The following is a 21,696-nucleotide window of genomic DNA, read 5'->3' as shown; positions in this document are numbered from 1 at the left end:
TTTCATTTTGAAGATTGATCTTCAGCTGTAGATCATTTCAAGTCATGAGTTTCAATATTGACTATAGAGAATCTTAGCTTAACTGCAAGGAACAAGAGTCTCTTGAAATAATGTGTGGTTATTATCCATGTAATTACCATTATTTAGGAACTTAAGAAAAAACTTGATTTTCCTGTCATATCTTCCAGCTTCTGGCGGCCCTTCTCTCCCATGGTGGTGAGCTGTCTTACTCCATATTTTGTATACACCATCACACAGAGTTCTTCTCTGTTACTGCATGTCTGTTTTCTAAACTCTTTCTGCCTTCTATGTCATATGAGGACATAGATCCCTGGATCTGGCGCCCATCCTAAACCAAAAAGATCTCATTTCAAAATCCTTGCTGAATTATTTTTTTTTTCAAATAAGGTCCCAGTTACAGGTCACAGATTGAGAGATATCAATCCACTATACTTGGGCATGGATAATTTTGGTGAAAATTCTAGAAACTTCTATACTATATAGATATTACCAAGGCAAAAACAGAGTTATATGGGACAGACTGAGGTTATAAGAATCCAGTAAGATTTGGACAATACAGGATCAAAGACGCCAAGGATTTTCAGTTTTACAAGAACATGGACAAAGGCATAGATAAATATGGGGAAATTCAAAAAAGTAAGATATTTTTAAAAATGAAGACATCTCTATTTCCATCATCTTATCTATGTCTGCTATTTTTCTTTGGATAAATACAACCATAGGGTTAGAGAACAGCACCAGATTCATGAGGAGTAATGAGAATATGAAAGTAAATGACTTCCAGAACATGACTCTAACCCCTAGTCAAATAAAAACACTCATTCGTTTCCAGTATGCTGCTCATGAAGACTCTCAACTCAAGAGTTACCCAGGAGGAAAGACTGGTCTTCCAAATAAATCCTTGCAATTGAGTTAATGTATACTCTTATCACACAGAGGACCTTAGGTAAATATATGCAAAGATTCTTGAAGCAATGTGTGTATTATCACAATATTAATTATCATTATTTATGGCCATACATTATTTATGGTTGTCTCTAGGAGACAAGATCCCTTGTGAAGTTTGTTTTCTTTCCCTCCCTCCCTCCCTTCCTTCCTTCCTTCCTTCTTCTTTCCTTCCTTCCTTCCTCCCTCCCTTCTTTCCTTCCTTCCTTCTTCTTTCTTTCCTTCCTTCCTTCCTTCCTTCCTTCCTTCCTTCCTTCCTTCCTTCCTTCCTTCCTTCCTTTCTTCCTTCCATCAAATCTCCATGGTTTGCATGCATTATTTCTCTTTGGAACCACATTAATTTCTTTCAAATAAATGCCTTATGAATGAAATGTCTGATAAATAATCTAAAATAATAAATCAAGATAAAGCAATACAACTGTATTTATTTAAGGCCATATCCATAAACCTGAATGATTTTTGTTGTAGCTCTATGAAAAAAATGTTAGAAAGAACCTTTCTGAGTTTTCAAGTCTGCCTATGTTAATAACTTAGTTAGTAGTTTCCTCAGTGCCATGGTGATATCCTTGTTCCTCAGAGTGTATATGATGGGATTTAAAGTTGGGATCAAAATGGTGTAGAAAAGAGACAACAGTTTTCCCCTTTCCTCAGATTGATTTGACCTGGGTTGTAGGTAAGTGATAGAAGCTGTTCCATAGAACAAGACAACAACTGTCAGGTGAGAAGAGCAGGTGGAGAAGGCTTTAGCCCTTCCTCTGGCTGAAGACAACTTCAGAATGTTGGAGATGATTTTGCCATAGGAGGCAGAGATCAGCAGAAATGGAACCATGGAAAACACCGTGGACAAAACGTAGATTGCAATGTTTTTCATAGATGTGTCACCATAAGTAAGCTGGAGCAGTGGGGGTATGTCACAGAAGAAGTGGTTAATTCTGTTAGACCCACAAAAGGGCAGAGAGAAAATTAGATACGTTAGTCCAGTGGCAGCTTGAACTGCAGCGACCCAGGAGATGGCCAACAGCTGCATGCAGACCTTGTTGCTCATGACTACAGGGTACTGCAGAGGGTTACAAATGGCCACATAGCGGTCATAGGCCATGACTGTCAGGAGGAGGCTTTCTGTGCCTCCAAACAAGAGGACAAAACACATTTGCATAGCACAGGCACAAAAAGAAATATTTCCATTCTGGGTACATAGGTCCACGAGCATTCTTGGAATAGTGACAGTGACGTAACAGATTTCCACAAAGGAAAAATTGCTAAGGAAGAAATACATAGGAGTTTGAAGAGAAGAGTCAGTTTGTGTTATCAGTATAATAATGCTATTGCACATCACAATAGTCAAATATAGGAATAAGAATATTCCAAAAAGCATCCACTGAAGATGGGGAATATCAGAAAACCCCAAGAGAATGAATTCCATAATCATAGTTGTGTTTGATTTTTGTGTTATAATTTGTTCTTCATCTGTAGACATAATAAATTCAGTGTGATTAATTTGTTCACATTTTGAACTACATTAATATTTTGTGTTACCTTACTTAGATTCTTAAAGAGACATAGTATTAATCTCTTAAAATATTTCCACCACTACCTTGCTTTTTACCTGAGATGAGATTTTCAACTTCAGAATGAATTGATGTGTAATTAAAATCAATACAAAAAATAAAATCTAATGTATTTGATTAAACTTTATTGCAATGACACCAAGGGTACTGAAAAATGTATATTATTATGTAGAAGTACATGGGGAACAAGCATCTTATTAGTTCATTATTAAGACAAAATTTATGTTACAGGACATTTCTATAATTTCAAACACATACATTTTTTCCTCTTTATCAGTAGTAATATTCTTTCTTCTTTCAAGTCAAAGCTTTTCTCTTGAAGCTTTCCATTGAATATCATTCCTGTCTTTTTATTGAGGAAAATCAATTTTACAAATCAACTATTTTTTGATGAGAAAATACAGAGATAAATTAACATTCTCTACTAACATCTCCCATCACTTATGCTAATTTGAAAACATTAACCCACCTTGACGTTCATTGACTTGCCGCATTAACACTTACTATGCAGTGTGTCAAATAAATGAATTAAACTTTAACTTAATAAACATGAACAATACTTCATACTATGTCTTTCCTTATCTATGTAAGTTTCTCCTTCTTCATGGAATGCCCTTGTAATCAAATGAAGCTCTTTTCTCCTATTTTTCCTTCACCATGTTGTAAAAGTACAACTTGAATGAACACAACTATGATTTAGACAGGTCATACAAGTGGTCAGAAACTATGAATTGGAATAGAAATGAGAATAAGTGAAAATAAACTCTGCATATTAATACCTTTACTATGAAGAAGTCAGCATTGCTTGCCAATTCTCAGTGAATTTTTAGTTCATGTTCTTCAGCTTCCCCAAAACAAATATTTACATGTTTCTAACTTCAAGGAGTGAACACTATACTCCATTTAATCCCATCAGTTCATGCTTTAGAAATAGTATATAGATGATAAAAGTTCTCAGACTCTCTAATCAAGTTTCATAATTCTGTTACTATCTGTTTTAAATTTTGTCTGAAATACATTAGTTTATTACATCATTAATGTTTTTAAATATTTATTATTTTATTTAATTTAGAATTAGAAAAAGTTAAAAGACATGAGGCTTATGTTAGGGATGAATTTCATTTTCAAATAAATATCTCAGATTTTCATGGTTTTCTACTTTATCAATTGAATCTTGATCATCAAATTTGAAGCTATCCTTAAATAAAGTATTCCAATAGCACAATTGCAGCTCACCTTTACAGATTTGCATGAAGTAATCTGTCTGATGATGAGTGACTTTTAATCTATCACTCTTTGAGTTCTTCTCTTTCTAACAGTTTCCTAATCCTGCAATATTTGTATTTGTTTCAAGTGCCATCTGGTCTTAAATAGAGATAGCCGTGCTCACACTGGGGATCAACTTCTCTCGTGTATCAATTTGGTTGCTAGTATTCTACTACTTTTCCTAATGAGTTTCTCATGAGAACCCTGAGTTAATCAAATTTGTGTGCCTATGCCTTTTGGCCATTATGTATTATTGTCTCCTCTGATTTTGTGTTGTTAATCACTGTTTTTAAATTTTGTTTATAATCTGTATTATTGGTACTTTTAAATTTTAATTTATTTACAGTTTGTTGAACATATTAAATTTTGCAGTATATTCTTTTCTTATTTTTAAAATATGAACTTTATAATATTGAATACTTATCTGCCTCATACATTTTCTCCTGAGACATGAATATATTGGGGAAATCTTATAGCTAGTTCCATTATGTTTTTCAAGTTTGCTCATCTTATCAAACCTATTTCTGTCTCCCTCAAATATGTATTTATTCTGAATTGACACTATTTCTCCATCTATTCGTATAATTGTGTATTTTTTTCTTTTGTAGTTAGTTTATATGATGAATTACATTAGTTGATTCTCAAATTTTAATACATCAGGGATAAATCCTACTTAGCCATGGTGGGAAATTCTATGCATACATAATTGTAATGAATTTGATCATATCTACATCTAATATTATCTATATGTTGGTGAGAAGGTTCTGTAGTAATATAATTTATTTCTATATCATCATCAAGTATAATAAAATTTCCCATGCAGAATCAAGCTTTCTCCTAATCTCACATAGTTAAAATTTTAACTTTCTATATTATATTCTTAACTGCAAAAGCTTGCTTTTGCAGTATGCCACCCTAGTCCAAGACTATTGTCATCTGGACAATCCCTGCCAGAGTCCACTTTGGAAGAGTGAAGAAGAGAGAATCTAATATTCTCAGAAGTTCGAAATAGCAATCAAGAACTCGTTCAGGAACAATTGAGCTTACAGCTGCTGCTGCTTCCTAGTTCTTCCAACTCTTAATTCATCCAAGCCATCATCCTGTAGAATAGTGCTGCCTCTTAATTCTGGGTATCTCTAGATATCCAACCAAATTACATTGTTGTAGATGTAATGTAGATTGTTGTTGTAGATGTTGTTTTTCTCTTAATACATTTTTCTGCTCATTAAGCCTGGGTTTTACTTTAGACATTTGCTTATAGTTACAAAGGTAAGTATGCCTTTGAATTCATTATCCCATTCATTTATGGTCCTGATTCCATTGATGAAATTTGTCCCCACTTATATGTTACATTGTCTTGTTTTGTAATATGTCTAATAATTTTGATAGGTTTCTAATTATTATTATGGTTATTCTGTTCTGCATCACATTTTAGATTAGTTTAAAAGATTTTTTTTTTATTCTTAGTGACAGAAAAGATAGTTATATTTGGAACTTACAAATAATTCCATTATGGTTCTTTTGCTTTTTCAAGGGTTAAATGGGTTTGTTGCATGTCTTTGATTGTGTGTGGGGTATGGGTGTTACATGTGTATGGGCATACTATTGTACAGAATTATACTGTGGGTTCTCAATGTAAAGCAATTCATATTGACATGAGTGTATTTGTATTTTCAATATAAAAATTTAGTACCTCTTAATTTAGATTAAATTAGATTTGATAATTTTCTCCATTTTATTGCATAAATTAATTTAAACTAAACAGAAAAGCAAAATTTCTTGAATTCCTACCACTTCGTTATAATGAAATTCTCCTACAGGGATTTTTGATATTAAATTACAGGAGTCACCATCTCATCTGGCTACCTTTCTCTTCTTTACTCCTCAAACAGAACTGCATAAATACACATTCACAAAATCATAAACATTAATACAATTTTCAAATATTATTAAAGTATTTCATATTATAATCATACTTGATTTATAAATCTATTTTTGTTTTTGTTTTGTTTTTTGTTTTTGTTTTGCAGGGGAGGGGAGTAACAGGAATTGAACAATCAGGACCTTTATCACTGAGCCACATCCTCAGCCCAATTTTTAAATTTTTTGATCTTGATACAGGGTCTCACTAGGTTTCTTAGGGCCTTTCTAAGTTGTTGAAGCTGGTTTTGAACTTGCAATCCTCTTGCCTCAGTCTCCTAAACTGCTCAGATTACAGGCATTTGCCACCAAACCTGGTTGTCAATTCGTTTTTTAACATTTCTTAGAACTAATTTTATGTTTATCAGCAGTTATATATGCACACCACCCTTTTTGAGTTAGTAGGGTTTGTGAAATTATTATCCATGTGTGTATTAGTCAGGATACTCTAGAGGAACAGAAGCCACAGGAAGTAAAATTATAAAATGGGCACTTATTAGGTTGGCTTTCACAACCAGAAGCTGAATAGTCTAAAATGGCTATCTGCAGGCTGGAGAGCTGGAAGAACCAGTAGCTGTGCAGTCCAAGAGGCTAAAGCCCCAGAACAAGAGGGATCAATGGTGCCACCCTAGTCCAAGACTGTTGTCATCTGGACAATCACTGCCAGAGTCCACTTTGGAAGAGTGAAGAAGAGAGAATCTAATATTCTCAGAAGTTCGAAATAGCAATCAAGAACTCGTTCAGGAACAATTGAGCTTACATCTGCTGCTGTTTCCTAGTTCTTCCAACTCTTAATTCATCCAAGCCATCATCCTGTAGGATGGTGCTGCCACTTAATTCTGGGTATCTCATTATCCAAACAAATTACAATGTGTCACACATTTGGTAAATTTATTTTTTACATACTAGTGTCTTAAAGATAATATGTATTTTCTTTGAAAACGCATAGTTGTTGCATTTTGCATTTAGGTAAATAAACTCCCTGGAAAGCCTTGTGTAGTTTATGGAGTAAATTTCTCCTTTAAAAAAATTTAGATACAATGTTTTCTACACTAACTACAAATACTTTTCCCCCCATATCTAAATACATTTTCTTGATTCCCATTACAGAAATATATATTTCAAAGTTTTGTTCTTAATTGTAGTATTTACCAGCCCATGAAATAAAAGGAAATCAATTTTTTATTTCCATCAATATGTGTGGTACCTACATGGATTAGTGAATGTAGAATTGTTCCTCTCCTAAGTACCTATCTCTCTTCTCAGACTGCACTTTATTTTTTTTTTTATTTCTGTTTCATTTAATAATATGTAAGAGTCTTTCTAACTTAGACTCCTCCTGGTGAGACAAAGATTGCATTTTAGTGCCATCATGATGGGTACATGTTGTTTATCCTTCTATTACACAAACTCAGATATTACATGAAGCTCAACCCTGTTACTTTATTTGATTAACTCAAAACTTTTTCATGAAAAAATTGTTTTAATGTATTTATGTAATTGTTTAAACTTTATCCCTATCAGTATATAAATTACAACAATGGAATTTTAGTTTCTCTACTGCATAGTGTAATTGCATAACATAAATTTAAAATCATTTTAGACTTTCCAGATCAGACAAGGAACCATCTGAATACTCACAAAAGAATATATTCAATGTCACATGGAACACAATAATCGCCCAGTTGAGCCATGCAGAAGGGAGTGATGGAGAGAAAATCCTGACATTTAAATTTAATTTTTTGTATTTATTTATATTCAACACCAGGGTACACTCTGACATTATCACAAAAAGCATGCAACACAATCTGGTCCAATTCAGTCTCCAACACTCTTTTAAACTCACTGCCCTTCATTCCACAAATCAGTTCTCAATCCATTTACACCTTACTGTTCTTATTTTATTTTTTAATTAGTGCCATGTGAACATCACATGCCTGGACACACCATGATATATGTATTCATACACATATGGAAGTTCAATCAAATTCATTCCATTGTTCTTCACTTTTACTGTCCCTTCTTTCTTCTCCTCAATACCTTTGTCTACTGATCTTTTCTCTATTTTGATAAAGTTCCTATTCCCTATTTTTTTTTTATTTTTCTCTCATTTTTTGTTTTTTTTACACCCCCTCCAACTTATTTTGGTTTAAATTCCACATATCAGAGAAAATATTCAACCTACGACTGTCGAGAACTGATTTATTTCACTTATCATGATAGTCTTCAGTTCCATCTATTTACCAGCAAATGCCATAATGTCATTCTTTAAAAATGGCATTAAACTGAGTAAACTCCATTGTGTTTATCTGCCACATTTTCTTTATCTATTCATCTATTTAAGGTTGGTTCCACTGCTATTGTAAATCGTGCTGCTTTGAACATTGATGTGGTTGCATCATTGTAGTATGCTGAGTTTAAATCTTTTAGAGATGTATTTCAAGGAATGGGATATCTGAGTTATGGTGTTCCCAATATAATTTTTTAAGGAATTTCCCATTTCTTTCCAGAAGTGGAAACTAATTAGCATTCCCAACAAAAATGTATCAATGTACGTTTTGCTCATATTCTCACCAATATTTAATATTATTGTATTCTTGATGATTACCATTCTGAGTGGAGTGAGTTGAAGTCTCAGTGTAGTTTTGATTTGCATTTGCCTAATTGTTAAGGATGTTGAATATTTTTCATATTTTGTTAGCCATTGTATTTCTTCTTTTGAGAAGTCCCTGCTTAGTTCTTTTGCTATTCATTGGTTAGGTGAATTGTTCTTTTTTTGGTGTTCAATTTTGTGGTGTTTTTTTTTTTCCATATTCTGGATATCAATGCCCAATATGGGGAACAAGTGAGAAATATCATTTCCCATTCTGTAGGCTCTCTCTTCATGCTTTTGATTGTTTCTTTGTTGTGCAGAAGTTTTTAACTTGATGCCATCCCACTCATTGATACATAATTTTATGTGTTGTGCTTTAGGAGTCTCATTAAGGAAGTTCATTCCTATGCTGACATGTTGGAGAGTTGGGCTGACTTTTTCTTCTGGCAGATGCAGGGTCTCCACTCTAACATCTAGCTAGGTCTTTGTTCCATCTTGAGTTGAATTTTGTGCAAGGTGAGAGATAGGCATTAAGTTTATTCTTCTATGTGTGGATTTCCAGATTTCCATTTTTTCCAGCATTTCTTCTTAAATAGGCTATTTTTTCTCCATTTTGGCATATTTTGGGGCAAAAAAAAAAGGTATCAGATAATTTTATTTATGTGGATTTGTCTCTGTGTCTTCTATTCTATTCCATTGGCCTTCTTGACTGTTTTGGTGCCAATACTGTGCTATTCTTATTACTATAGCTCTATAGCATATAGAAGTTTGATATTGAGAGTCCTCCTGATTCTCTTTTTTGGAAAGGATCACTTTGTATATTCCATGTCTCTTATTTGTCCAAATAAATTTCAGAGCTAGTTTTTGTAGCATTTATTGAAATTCTGACATTTTTGAGACATAACAGAGTGATGTTATTTTAAACTACACCTGTGCATTTGATTTGCTACGTAGCAATAAAAAATGGGAAGAAGCACTTGAAAATTCTTAAAAAGCCAAATGTCGAACCTTTCTTCTATTTTTCCACTGCATGTCCACTATGTTATAACCACAATTGCCATCTGTCAGTGTTCTAAATATTCTCTCCTCTGAAATTATCGCCTAAATTTGTGACTTTTTAGAGAATTTTGACAATGAGATGATGCTTATGTACGGAATAAGAGAAGCACCTGAAGGATGCATTCCATATGACTATGTAGCAAAGAGTATGAATAGGTAATATAACATAAAGGAGAAATAAATTTAAAAACAAAAGAAATTTAAAAAATCCTAGCAAACAAAAAAGTCACTCAGGTTACATATTCTTCATTTCTTTTTAATTGATGAATCATCCAAATGTTCAGATTTCAGCAGAAATTCGAGTCTTTTTGTTCCTGAATTTTAGCTTTTGTTCATTCACACAGTGTAAATATTTATGTAGACTTTGCTAAGCAACTTTTTAAGCAGGAAAATGTAGAAGATAATCCAATTGTGCTTTTATTCCCACAATTTCCATTTCCATTACCATTCTAAATGAAAAATTAAATCATCTTGCGAGAATGGATAAGGCCATTCTTGAGCAAGATAGATTTGGACATATGTGCTAGTGAGCCTGAACAAAATGATTTCACTCTTTATGCCTAATTTTATCATCTTAAATTTGTCTATCTCTTTATTACTATTGTTGCCTTTCACTTCATTTTTTTTTTTTAAGAAATGATGAAAGAAAAAAAAAAAAAAACAATATAACCAGATGCAGTATCACAGAGCTGTAATCCCAGTGACGCTGGATGCTAAAGCAAGAGCATTGTAAATTCCAGAACAGCCTGGTAAATATAGGGGGATCCTCATCAACTTAGCAAGACCCAGTCTCAGAATAAAAGATAAAAAGGACTGGGGATATAGCTCAGCGGTAAAGTACCTTTAGGTTAAATTTCAGTGCAAAGAAAGAAAAGATGAGATAGAGGAAGAGAAAGAAATAGAGAAATTACTGTTAGTTTATATATTTTTTTCATGTCATAAATAATAACTGTTTTATGACTTAAAGATGGTTTGGCTAATATTGCTATTTATCTGCTAGATAATAAATACTATTTTAAAGGCATTTTAGTTGTAATTATAATGAATGAACAAAAGCATTTTGTTTTATTATTTTATTCTTTTTAAACAAACATGAATTATTTTGAGGGTATGCGTATTATATGACCATTATAGTAAATGTTAACTATGCATAAAAATATAAAGACTAAATCAGAAAAGACCTAAATTATTTTCATTCAGGAAAGTCAATATGTCCTTTTATTCCACATTCTCTCAGAGACTGCTAATATGCATGCACTTCCAGTAATTACAGCATGTATAAAATATTACCTGAAAGTATACATTTTTATCTTACTTTGTTTTTTTAATTATATTTTATTCCTACATTTTTTTTTTTACATTTCAACACAAGCTTAGAATTTCTTTAAAATGTTGACTAGAACAGCCAAGTATGCATGGGGCAAAGTACTCAAGTGAGTTAATCTGTTAGAACTAAGAGCACTCTTTGCTTTTATTTTTCTGTACTATACAAATGTATAATAGACATCCTTCCACAAACAATATTTGAAATTGTACAAACATTTGTATTTCTATAAGATGAAGTATCCTAGGCACTGTTTGTAAACTGTTTTGATTTTTCTTTAAAATAAATTAAAAAGCTTAGTTACTTTCCCAAAAGATATACACCAGAGATGGGGAATAGCATATATACTGGGAACTGGAAGAAAGTAGAAGTCATCCTTGATGATTCAAGTTCCAACAAAATCACTTTAATGAAATGACTAATTCATGTATATGAGATTTTAGGGCTATGGTGACACATTACCACATTGTACCACCTAACACAAAACACTATTTGGGAAGAATAATTTCAGGCCTCCTTTTGCTCTTGGTGGCCACTGGTGTTCTTTGACTTGTGTCTCTGTAGCTTCAATCTCTGTTACCATTTGCCATAATTTTGTCTTTTGTCTGCAGGTTTTATATCTAAACTTCTCTTCTAAGGACTCCTGTCAAAGGATTTAGGTCCAACCATAATTCATGATAACCTCTTTTAAAAATTCATACTTTAAATACATCTGCACACACTTTTCAAAGTAAACCATATATATATATATATATATATATATATATATATATATATATATATATATATATATATCCTGGTTGGACATATCTACTGAGTGGAAACCATCAAATTGACAGTACATTGACATGAAGAGAGTAGGTAAAACACCAGATATTTGAAATTGTATGTAGAAATTACTACAGTAATACCAGAGGCTATAAGGAGGGAAAATAGTGTTATCAGATAATGGTGAGATCTGGGAAAATAGAGAATTTCATGAATATATTTAGTCTTAATTTAGTCTTAGAGGGACATGGATTAGCAACAAGAGAGAAAAGCGTCCCACTCCCCCCCCCAACAAAAAAACTCAAAGAAATCCTCAAGATTTCTCTACATCTACTGCCTCAGCTACTGTCAGTTTTTCAACTGTCTAAATCCTACCACATTGTCTGAAAATACCAGAAAACACTTCTGAATGACTAAAAAGAATGATAACGAGAGAGTGTGACCTTAATAAATGGTTCTACAACTCCCTCATTTGTCTTTCATTTTTCTCCATGAAAGATTGATCTTCAAAATTAGATTACTTTAATTGAGCTAAGCTGAACTTTGATTATAGAGAAGCCACTATCTTAACAAGTGTCTCTTGAAATAATATGTGGTTATCATACACATAATTATCATTATTTAGGAATTTAGGAACAAAACTATTTGGAACTGTTATGTCTATATGACAATCAATATAGCCAGTTATTTATGTTTTCAACATTTTTACTCATGTAAATAACTTAGCATTTTCCTCAATGTTATCATGAAATCTTTGATCCATAGACTATAATGTGATGAGATATTTCTATAAAAGTGGTAAAGAAATTAGAAATCATCCATCCCTTCTCATTGATTTAGTTTGTGTTAACCATTTTACACCACCTGTCATTTCTATTTGCTTATTATCTTATTTTAATCAGGAGGTCAGAAATAGTTGCCACAAATTTCTGTTATCTTATTATTAACTAGTCTTCTTTTCTACATCTTGTAAATAAGATTTATTTTGTGTGTATTCATAATTCACTGGGATGAAGTTTCTCATGGAAGGTTATCCCAAAGGAATCATACCTAGCTATTCTGTAACAACAATTCCTTACTACAAAATGCTCTCTGAAACACTTACACGAATGATATGAACCACTTCTAACTTCTTGGTAATATTGTTTTTGTGCAGGTGGGTTAGGTTCAGAGTAGAGTTTGTTTACAGTGTTGCTTGCTTCTGGGATAAGATCTCTAGGGCTTGCACAAATCCAGACTCCATGAAGCACATCTATCACTTCTCCCAAGCCTTCTTAATATGTTGTTCCTTCTCATCTCTATGCCTACATTCTGAGTTAAATCTAATCTAACTCCTTATTTAAATCAATCCTTTCATTTCCAAGATTATTCTAGTAACTTTGTCTCACTGTAAGTAATTCTATACATAGAACTCAGGGAGAATCTTTAAAGATGTAAATCTCATCATTTTAATTGTACTGTTTATTGTAGAGGATATAGATGCACCATTGAATTGTGCACCCCTATATTCCCAGCTGTTTAGGAGGTTGAGACAGGAGAATCACAAGTTCAAAACCAGCCTCAGCAACAGCAAGGTGCTAAGCAACTCAGTGAGACCCTGTCTCTAAATAAAATACAAAATAGGGTTGGAGATGTAGCTCAGTGATTGAGTACCCTTGAGTTCAATCCCTGGTACAAAAAAAAAAAAAAAGTTCTTCCTCAATAATTTTTGTTTTTTATTTGATAACTACCTGTTTAATGCCTATCTTCTTTTTTTAATGTTTATTTTTTAATTGTAGATGGACACAATACCTTTATTTATTTATTTTCATGTGGTGCTGAGTATAGAACCTAAGGCCGCTGAGCCACAACTCCAGCCCCCAAATGCAACCTCTTTTATGTGATTTCTTATTGTCTTGCAGTCTTGTCTGGGCTTCTTTTTTTTTTTTTTTTCTTTTGGTTCAAGGGTTTGAACTCAGGGGCACTGGCCCACGAAGCCACATCCCTAGCCCTGTTTTGTATTTTACTTAGAGACAGGGTCTCATTGAGTTGCTTAGTGCCTCCTTTTGCTGAGGCTGGCTTTGAACTCGCAGTCCTTCTTCCTTTGCCTCTGGAGCTACTGGGATTACAGGCCTGCACCACCATCCCAACTTGCCTGGGCTTCTTGACATAGAAGTGAAAAGATTTCCATTGTTTAAGAAAATAATCCCTAATGACCAAATGCTATTCATGTTTGCTAGTCACTTTGGCCAAGGCTTAATCACACACTCTAACCAACAGTCACTGTGTGAAAGAAAAAGAAAAAAGACACGGGTACAAGAGTAACAATTTTTGAGGCCATTACTATATGTGTGTAATATGATCACTTATTTGCACAATTACATAAATGTATTACATATATGTATCATGTTTATTAAAATATTTCTCAATATAAACCTCCATTTTTTGACATTTTTAAGTAAATAGTACTGCAATAAACATTATATTATAAACTTATAAGTGCTAGTCATTCTTGTTTGTATCTTTATACACACATCTATTCCTATGAGATAATTGTTTAGTAATATCTGCAGATCTATCATATTTTGTTTTAGTGGTGGATGCTACTGTAGAGTGTGGAAGCCTTCAACTTAGAAAATACTATATGTCATATCATCTTATTTAGTCACACTCTTCTATTTACTAGTTTACAGTGAGGAGAAAAATCTTATTTTAAAAGTATAGCATTGGTAATTAATTAATACAAATGTCATAACTCTGAGAAAATAAGGTTCATTAAAGAGGAATTACATTATTAGTTTTTTTATAAATTAGGGCAAGATTTAATTAGTTTCAAATTAAGTATGTATAAAATTAGTCATATAAGGCATTAATATTTGTTACATTAATTTTCTCACAATGTTAACGATTTGAGAAGAAATTTTCTTAATGCCTCTGTAACGTCTTTATTGCGCAGACTGTATATCACTGGATTGAACATCGGGGTCAAAATAGTGTAGAAAAGAAAGAGCAGCTTGTCTGTTCCTTCATACGGACTGGATTTGCTGTTTAAATAGGTAATACTGGCTGATCCATAGAATAAAAGTACAACTATAAGGTGGGACGAGCAAGTGGAAAAGGCTTTGGCCCTCCCAGTGTTTGATGGCAACTGAAGGATGGTTGAGATCATTCTGCTGTAGGACCCAAGGATCAACATAAAAGGAACAGTGACAAATAGTAGAGCAAATACATAAACCATCATCTCATTCACAAAGATGTCCCCACAGGCCAGCTTGAGCATTGGAGGAATGTCACAGAAGAAGTGGTGAATTTGGTTCGAATCACAGAAGGGCAGAGAGAAAATCTGGCAGGTCTGCCCTACATGAAATGGAATTGCAATGACCCAGCAACCAACTACCAGCCGGACACAGATCTTATGGCTCATGACTAGAGGGTAGTGCAGAGGGTTACAAATGGCCACATAGCGGTCATAGGCCATCACCGCCAGAAGGAAACATTCTGTGGCTCCCAGTATGAGGAAAAAGCACATTTGTGTAGCACAGGCAAAAAAAGAAATATTTCCCTTCTGGGTCCAAAGATCTATAAGCATTCTGGGAAGTGTGACGGACACATAAGAGATTTCCAGGAAAGAAAAATTACTGATAAAAAAGTACATGGGAGTCTTCAGAGTGGGCTCTACCCTCGTTATTAGAATGATGATGCCATTCCCCAGCAGGATAATCAGGTAGATGACTAAGAATGTTCCAAAGAGAAACCAGTGCAATGTGGGAATATCAGAAAAGCCCAAGAGAACAAAGCCCTCCACTGAAGTAAGGTTGGTTTCTGTGATTTTCACTTTTTCTTTCTGTGGATTTACAGTTCTTGAGTGCATTTTCTTCATTTCAAATTGAATTAGTATGTGAGTTTGGATCCTTATGATTTCTTAGTTTCTTTCTGAAGCCTACATGCTGTGATTCCAGGAGATCTGATGTGAAATGCAGAGTGAAAAATATATCAAATAAAAATAAAAGTTAATGTGGTGAATAAAATGTTTTTAAATATGAACTGATAATGTTAGACTGACTTTCTAATTATAGCATAAATAAGATCCATAGAGATGTATGCTGTTATTCCATTTATAATACCAGTAATGATAATTCTCATGGGTTTTTTCCAGTCAAATTGTAAAATTCTTCTTCTGTTTCCTTTTCTTATCTTTTCATTTTTAACCCAAGTTTTTGTCCAATTTTTATATTTAGAAAAATTTATTTCTCTCTTTAAATACTGTTTATCCCCTTAGTCTCAAATTTATCTAGGGAATTTTTGTTTTTTTGTTTGCTTGTTTTGTTATTTTTGCATTCACACACATAATCTCAATATCTCAAACTATTATATTCAAATAAAACTTCATTTTCCCATTATTTGTCATAGATGGAGTAAGTTCTGTATTTCTCCCCACACTTTTGAGACTGTACCCACTCCTTGACTGAATATATAGCAAGGTCATGAGATCGGGTAATCTTTTGCAGGACGTTTCTAATCACCATCTCTCATATATTAATAACTATGTCTCATTGCTATTAATCAACAATTTCAAGACATTCATTTAACTCAACATATTTTTATGTTACCCAAATACATTCATAATTATTACTTTACCAGGTTAGATAGAATTCAATTTTCAACATTCAAATGTCTCTTTACAACCACTTCTAGATTTGTAATTCATTCCAACCATTTTCCCCTCACATTTCCTCAATCACGAAAGCTGATCCCTAATTAAAAAAAAAAAAAAAAGCAAAACCACATTTTCCTTCTTCTGACCATGGGCTGGGCCATCTGAGATAAACTTACTTACTCAAGAGAAAGGTATATCTCTTTGTTCTCACAGCTAATTTTGGGTGACTCTAAAGAGAAAAAATATTAGTATTATATATTATTTTTGCAACTGGGGTAAGTAGTATTTTCTGTCCTAAGATCTACCTCACTCAAAGCCCACTATCTGTCATCCCTATTAACTGCTTCTTCTAACTTATTTTCTTGAATATGAAGGTAAGATGAAATTGATAAAAATTCAGATTATTCTATTAAACAATCCTCCTTCCTGCATTTAATTAAATAAGCTTTCTGATTTTTATTGTCTTTCAGATTCATTGAGATGAAATTCTCTATTGGAGTTTCCTCTGAAAGATCCTCATCTGATCATTAACCACAGACCAGCCTTTCCTAGAGGAACATTGAGAGGGATCTATTCCTTTCATACCTACATGAATTCTGTCAGTCTGTCATTGCTTCTACTGTACTAGCACCAAAGTTTTGAGGAGTGGAGACATAGTGGCTTTAATTTGTAGCAGGTGACTGCTTTTGGGACTGTGTTTTAAGCTCTTCAGTGCTGGATAAACATGAGCTACCTAGCACATACCCATCAGTGCTTGACAATTTTCAAATATGTTGCTTCTCCTTAACTCCATTCCTGGTTCTTACATAAATCTACTTTGTCTCTTCTGGAATAACCCTAGCAGCCTGACCCCACAGCAATTCATTCTGCACAGAACAGCAGGTGAATATTTAAAAGATGTAAATCCATCATTAGACATCTCTGTTAGAAGTAGATTCTCCTTGTACATGAAATAAGATTTAAACTCCTTTCCATTGATTAAAAACTGTTGTATAATTCGGTACTTGGAAATCTTTTTAATTTCATCAGCTAAATTTCTCTCCTCATTTGCATTTCAATATTGAGTTCTATCTCCTAAGAATGGAAATTTAAGTGTTGTCTCCTTTTATTTCTTATGATCATAAGGTTCATTGTGTGAATATTACTTCTAAGTATTTAGGATTTATCTCAAATGTCACTTCATAAAAGACCACCCCAATTATATTGTCAAGATTATATTATTACTGCTGAATTGGATTAATACCAGTAAGTGAATTGTTAATCATATACTATTGTCTTCTAATTTAAAACAACTTATTTATACCCCTACTTTTCATTATACCTGAGGAAAATTTGATTTTTAAAGTTCACATAATTTTTCCAGGTTTTCACATATTTTGGATTCCAAATCTATTTTTTTCTTCTATATACCCTTGGTTTGATATTTCAAAACATAACACCTGTATAGAAATCATTCTTATTTTTTTAACTAGGTGATTTTTTTAATGTACTTTACTGGTTCTTCAGAAGAAACAGACATGATAATTCTTCAAGATCTCTATTACCACTTGTATTAGTCAGGTTTGTGTCGCTGTTATCAAAATTCCCAACATAACAACTTATAGGAGGAAAAGTTAATTTTGGCTCCTGGTTCTAGAGGTTTAGTCCAGGGTGGGCACAGTTTATTGCTTTGGGCTTAAGGTGAGGCAAAACTTTATGGTGGGAGGTCTTGGGTGAAGAAAACTGCTCCATTCATGGCACCCAGCAAGCAGAGAGAGGGAGGGGAAAGAGTCCCAGGGAAGTTGGACCCTTCCAAGGCATGACCCTGTGACCCATCTCCTCCAGCCATGCCCCACCTACCTAGAGTTACCACTCACTCAGTCAATTCAAACTGGCATGGATGGATCATGTTATAGCTCTGACAATCCAATCATTTCACCTCCTAACATCCCTGCATTAACACAAGAGCTTGTGGGGATACCACAGCCCAAATCATAACACCACTCATCAAGCTATTGTATGCCACACACAAAACCACTGAGCTACAGCTCAAGTCCTTTCCATTTTTTTAAATTTTGAAACAGCCTCCCTAAGTTGGTGAGACTGACATTGAACTTGTGATCTTCTTACTTGGCCTCCCACATGTATCAGTGCATCTGACTCTGTTATAGTTTGTATTGATTATTTTCTTATACTCCTGAAAATAAAAAATTGTCTTAATCGGGAATCTTATTGTTTTGAAATAACATTGACTTTAGGACATTTTCCATGTTTTTGCCAGCTTGAAACATTTTCTTCTTCCTGTTTTAGTTTCATATTGTTTCCTAAAAAAAAAAGTCTTAATTATCTCTTATATTCATCAAAGGCTTTGGATCAATAATGTAAAAATTAATATCTGCCATTTTGCTCACCTAAGACAATCCGAATTACCTGTATGTATCATAACTCCTCCCTTTTCTTTACCTCAGGGAGAAAAATAATTACTGCATAGGTACATGGGAATGTTTATGAAGCAGAAATATACTCTACATACACACTAGTGTGAGGACAAAAACATCAAGTGTATCTAGAGCCAACTGCAATTCCCAACTCAATTAACTATTAAGCTAATTAGCTTTCTTAAAACTTCTTCCAATCAGTCTAGCCCATACCGCAGTCTGTCCTATGACATCTGACAATACATTCATGTATTGGCCCTTGGAGTTCTCATCCACAAATTCACAAATATTTTCTGCCCTTGATATTACCTTGTGTGATCCAATTTTTTCTTTTTTTTGGAAAAATATAGGCAAGACTCTGCTCTACTATGTTACCCTATATATGATTTTTAATTAAGTTAAAAGTAGAAATTACCATGAGAATCAGTTATTTTCCATGAGAATCAGTTGTTTTCCATAAAATAAGAGAGGTAATTAAAAATACAGTGAGACTATAAAAGCATAAACTTGAATTTTCAATGAGAAAAATTGCATTCTTCTTTGCCAGGTACATACAGATGTTTTTTCCTAAAAACCACAAACCTTTTGGAATTTTACTCATTTTTAATCCTATAATATTTTACTGTCTTTATTTCTCTTAAGCCCAAATTAAATATTCCCATGGACCACATCAAACAATATATAGAAAGTTTAGCAAATGCACTGATATACTGTGTCCAACTCTTGCCATATTTATGGTCTTATTTGATTGGAATCACAAAAACAATGATAGGATATGGGTCAAATCCATTAAATTGTTGCTTATGAGTTGCATGAATTTACATTTTAAAAGAAATATTTGTTTTATATTTCCCATAACAGACAGAAATTTCCAAAGAAATAGGAATGATTTTATTTTTAATAGCAACAAATTTTTATTATCAACCTTAAATAACATACTTAATCATTATATTCAATGCAGCATTCTTTAATTTTAGTTTTCATATTTTTAAAATAAAAATTAATATTATAATTATCAAGAACAAATAAATTATGGATTAACATATTTCATATTCTTGGAAAATAGTAATTTAACTCTTTACCTCATAAAATAAAATAACTACAGGGACAAACAAATAGTGGATTCATTTTAATACCAAGATATTATTTATAATCTAAATGCTTGATATTATTTATTGAATTGTTATCTTCAAATTAATAGTCCTAAAAGACAGAATATCAACATATAAGCAGTTTACCTTTTCAGTTTTGCCAAAGTAGCCTCCTTTTCATTGAATTTCTTATATTTTGTAAATATTTAAATAGATTGAGAGCTATATCATTTTTAAAGAAGAGCTCCACGTGCCTTTGAAATGGTTAGTGCTCTTTATATTAGAAATAGTCACTTCTTTCCAATGGGGATATCTCATCTCCCTTGCTACATATAAATTGTTAGCTGACTGCCCACGTTTATAATTAATTTGGTGTGATTTCAAAACATTTGCTCCATAGCAGATTAGACTTTTCTGATGGCTCTCCATAGAATAAAATTTCACACACTATTGTTTTTTCTCAAATGTAGTCAGCACACATGTCCTAGAAGAGATTATCCTAATTGTCTATTATGACCTAATATTTGTGGGTAGAAATTTTTAGCAAATGATGGCTCTTGATGACATCATCTGAACATGCTCAGCCTATTTTCTCATCTTTGAGGGATACTCATATTTTTGTAGAAATTTATGGTTGTGGACTAATTGTAGACAAAAGCAATTGTATCTCTTTTTTTGTTTGTTTGTTTTAGTTATAGATGAACACAATAACTTTATTTTGTTTATTTATTTTTTTTATGTGCTGCTGAGGACTGAACCCAGTGCCTCAGATTTGCTAGGTAAATGCTCTGCCACTGAGTTACAGCCCCAGCTCTGCAATTCTTAATTAAACTAAAATACTGTATTCAAATTATGATATTCTCTCAGACACCATGGGAGACCCTAAAAGAAAAAAAAAAAAAACCTAGTTAATTAATGAACCTTATAAAAATAACTAAAACCAAATATTATCTATAAAATTTTAAAATGCTTCTCTCTTGTTTCAAACTTCAATCTTTTAGGAATTTTTAATTTCACTCTTCTCCATTTTTCTTTGTGAAGAAAACCATTCCAAACATGAAGTTAGAATTTCTAACCTCTGTTGACTTCTTTACTCTCTATTAAGTTTCGTTTCCATGTCAGTAGGTTACTGTTTCTGTGATGGGTTATTTTATGAAGGTTATGCCCCTTCCTGTTACCTATGCTATGTCAGGAGAAGGCTTCTCCAAGTTTCATCCTCACTTCCTTTGCTTAGCTATAGAATACTGCTCCCTTTCAGCTCTTTCAACTACACTGGAATTTGGAAATGGTAGGTGCTTTTAAAATCCTAATAGCATAGACAAAGCATCCCCAATCTCCATACCAAGGGAGCTAGAACTGGACATCAGTTGACAAAAGATGATTAGTGTTTTCTAACTCTAGATAACTTCCCCTGTCTTCCCCACTGATTTCAAGGATAATACTTAGCAAGACAGCAGGTACCAATGGGAACTTTGTGACTGAATTTTGGCCTCTATCATTGTGATAAAGCTGCATGATGTTCATAGGAAAATTACATCAAAATGCACAACATACATATAGTGAGAAACAGGATATTTCTGACATCAGACTTCTAGCGAGGAAAAAAAAAACATACCATCCATATTTTCTTTTCCACACATACGATAACATTCCTTCAGTTGGAGAGATTCCACAAAAAGAATGAAAAGGAAGAAGCAGAAGGAAAGCATCCCTTGTCAAGGATGTATACTAAGGAGGTCTAATTTTAATGCTACTCAAACTTTGAAAACTTAAGTTTTCATATTGATAATTTTTCAGCTCCAACGTAATCACTGAATTATAAATAATGTGCTATATATAAAAAGCTGGAAAACATTATTATGACCAAATGAAAATATGTTTATTTCTGGAGAGAATAACGAAACAAGGTATACTGTCAATATTACATGATACCACTGGAGAATTTTTTTAGGTGCTATATTTGCATTAATTCTTGCTTCCAGCAGTTTCCTTTGATAATTGTGACATTGATTTTATTTTTGATGATTATCTGCTTCATATTCTCAATCTACTGAATATATACATTTCATATTTCTTCTTTTTTTCTAG

General features: G+C 33.0%; 2 protein-coding genes across 3 annotated transcripts; both read right to left on the bottom strand.

Moving 5' to 3' along the window:
• Positions 1-1,483: 1,483 nt before the first annotated feature.
• LOC114078940 (olfactory receptor 10AG1-like) lies at positions 1,484-2,446 on the bottom strand. Its single transcript, XM_027919987.2, has one exon. It carries the CDS (start codon positions 2,441-2,443, stop codon positions 1,484-1,486), a length of 960 nt encoding a protein of 319 aa, XP_027775788.2. The 5' UTR covers positions 2,444-2,446.
• An 11,890-nt stretch (positions 2,447-14,336) lies between these two features.
• LOC114078937 (olfactory receptor 10AG1-like) lies at positions 14,337-21,221 on the bottom strand. Of its 2 annotated transcripts, XM_071617065.1 has the most exons (2): positions 21,198-21,221; positions 14,337-15,287 (listed from the first exon to the last, which is right to left on the bottom strand). In XM_071617065.1, exons 1-2 carry the CDS (start codon positions 21,219-21,221, stop codon positions 14,337-14,339), a joined length of 975 nt encoding a protein of 324 aa, XP_071473166.1. The 2 variants fall into 2 exon arrangements, with proteins under 2 accessions (XP_071473166.1, XP_027775785.2); XM_027919984.2 differs by lacking the exon at positions 21,198-21,221 and having other exon boundaries at positions 14,337-15,314.
• Between the last annotated feature and the right edge of the window lie 475 nt (positions 21,222-21,696).

Source organism: Marmota flaviventris, chromosome 9 (genome assembly GCF_047511675.1).
Source record: "Marmota flaviventris isolate mMarFla1 chromosome 9, mMarFla1.hap1, whole genome shotgun sequence".
NCBI lineage: Eukaryota > Metazoa > Chordata > Mammalia > Rodentia > Sciuridae > Marmota > Marmota flaviventris.
Note: the sequence above shows the minus strand (reverse complement) of the source record. Positions and strands in the feature narration are given on the sequence as shown.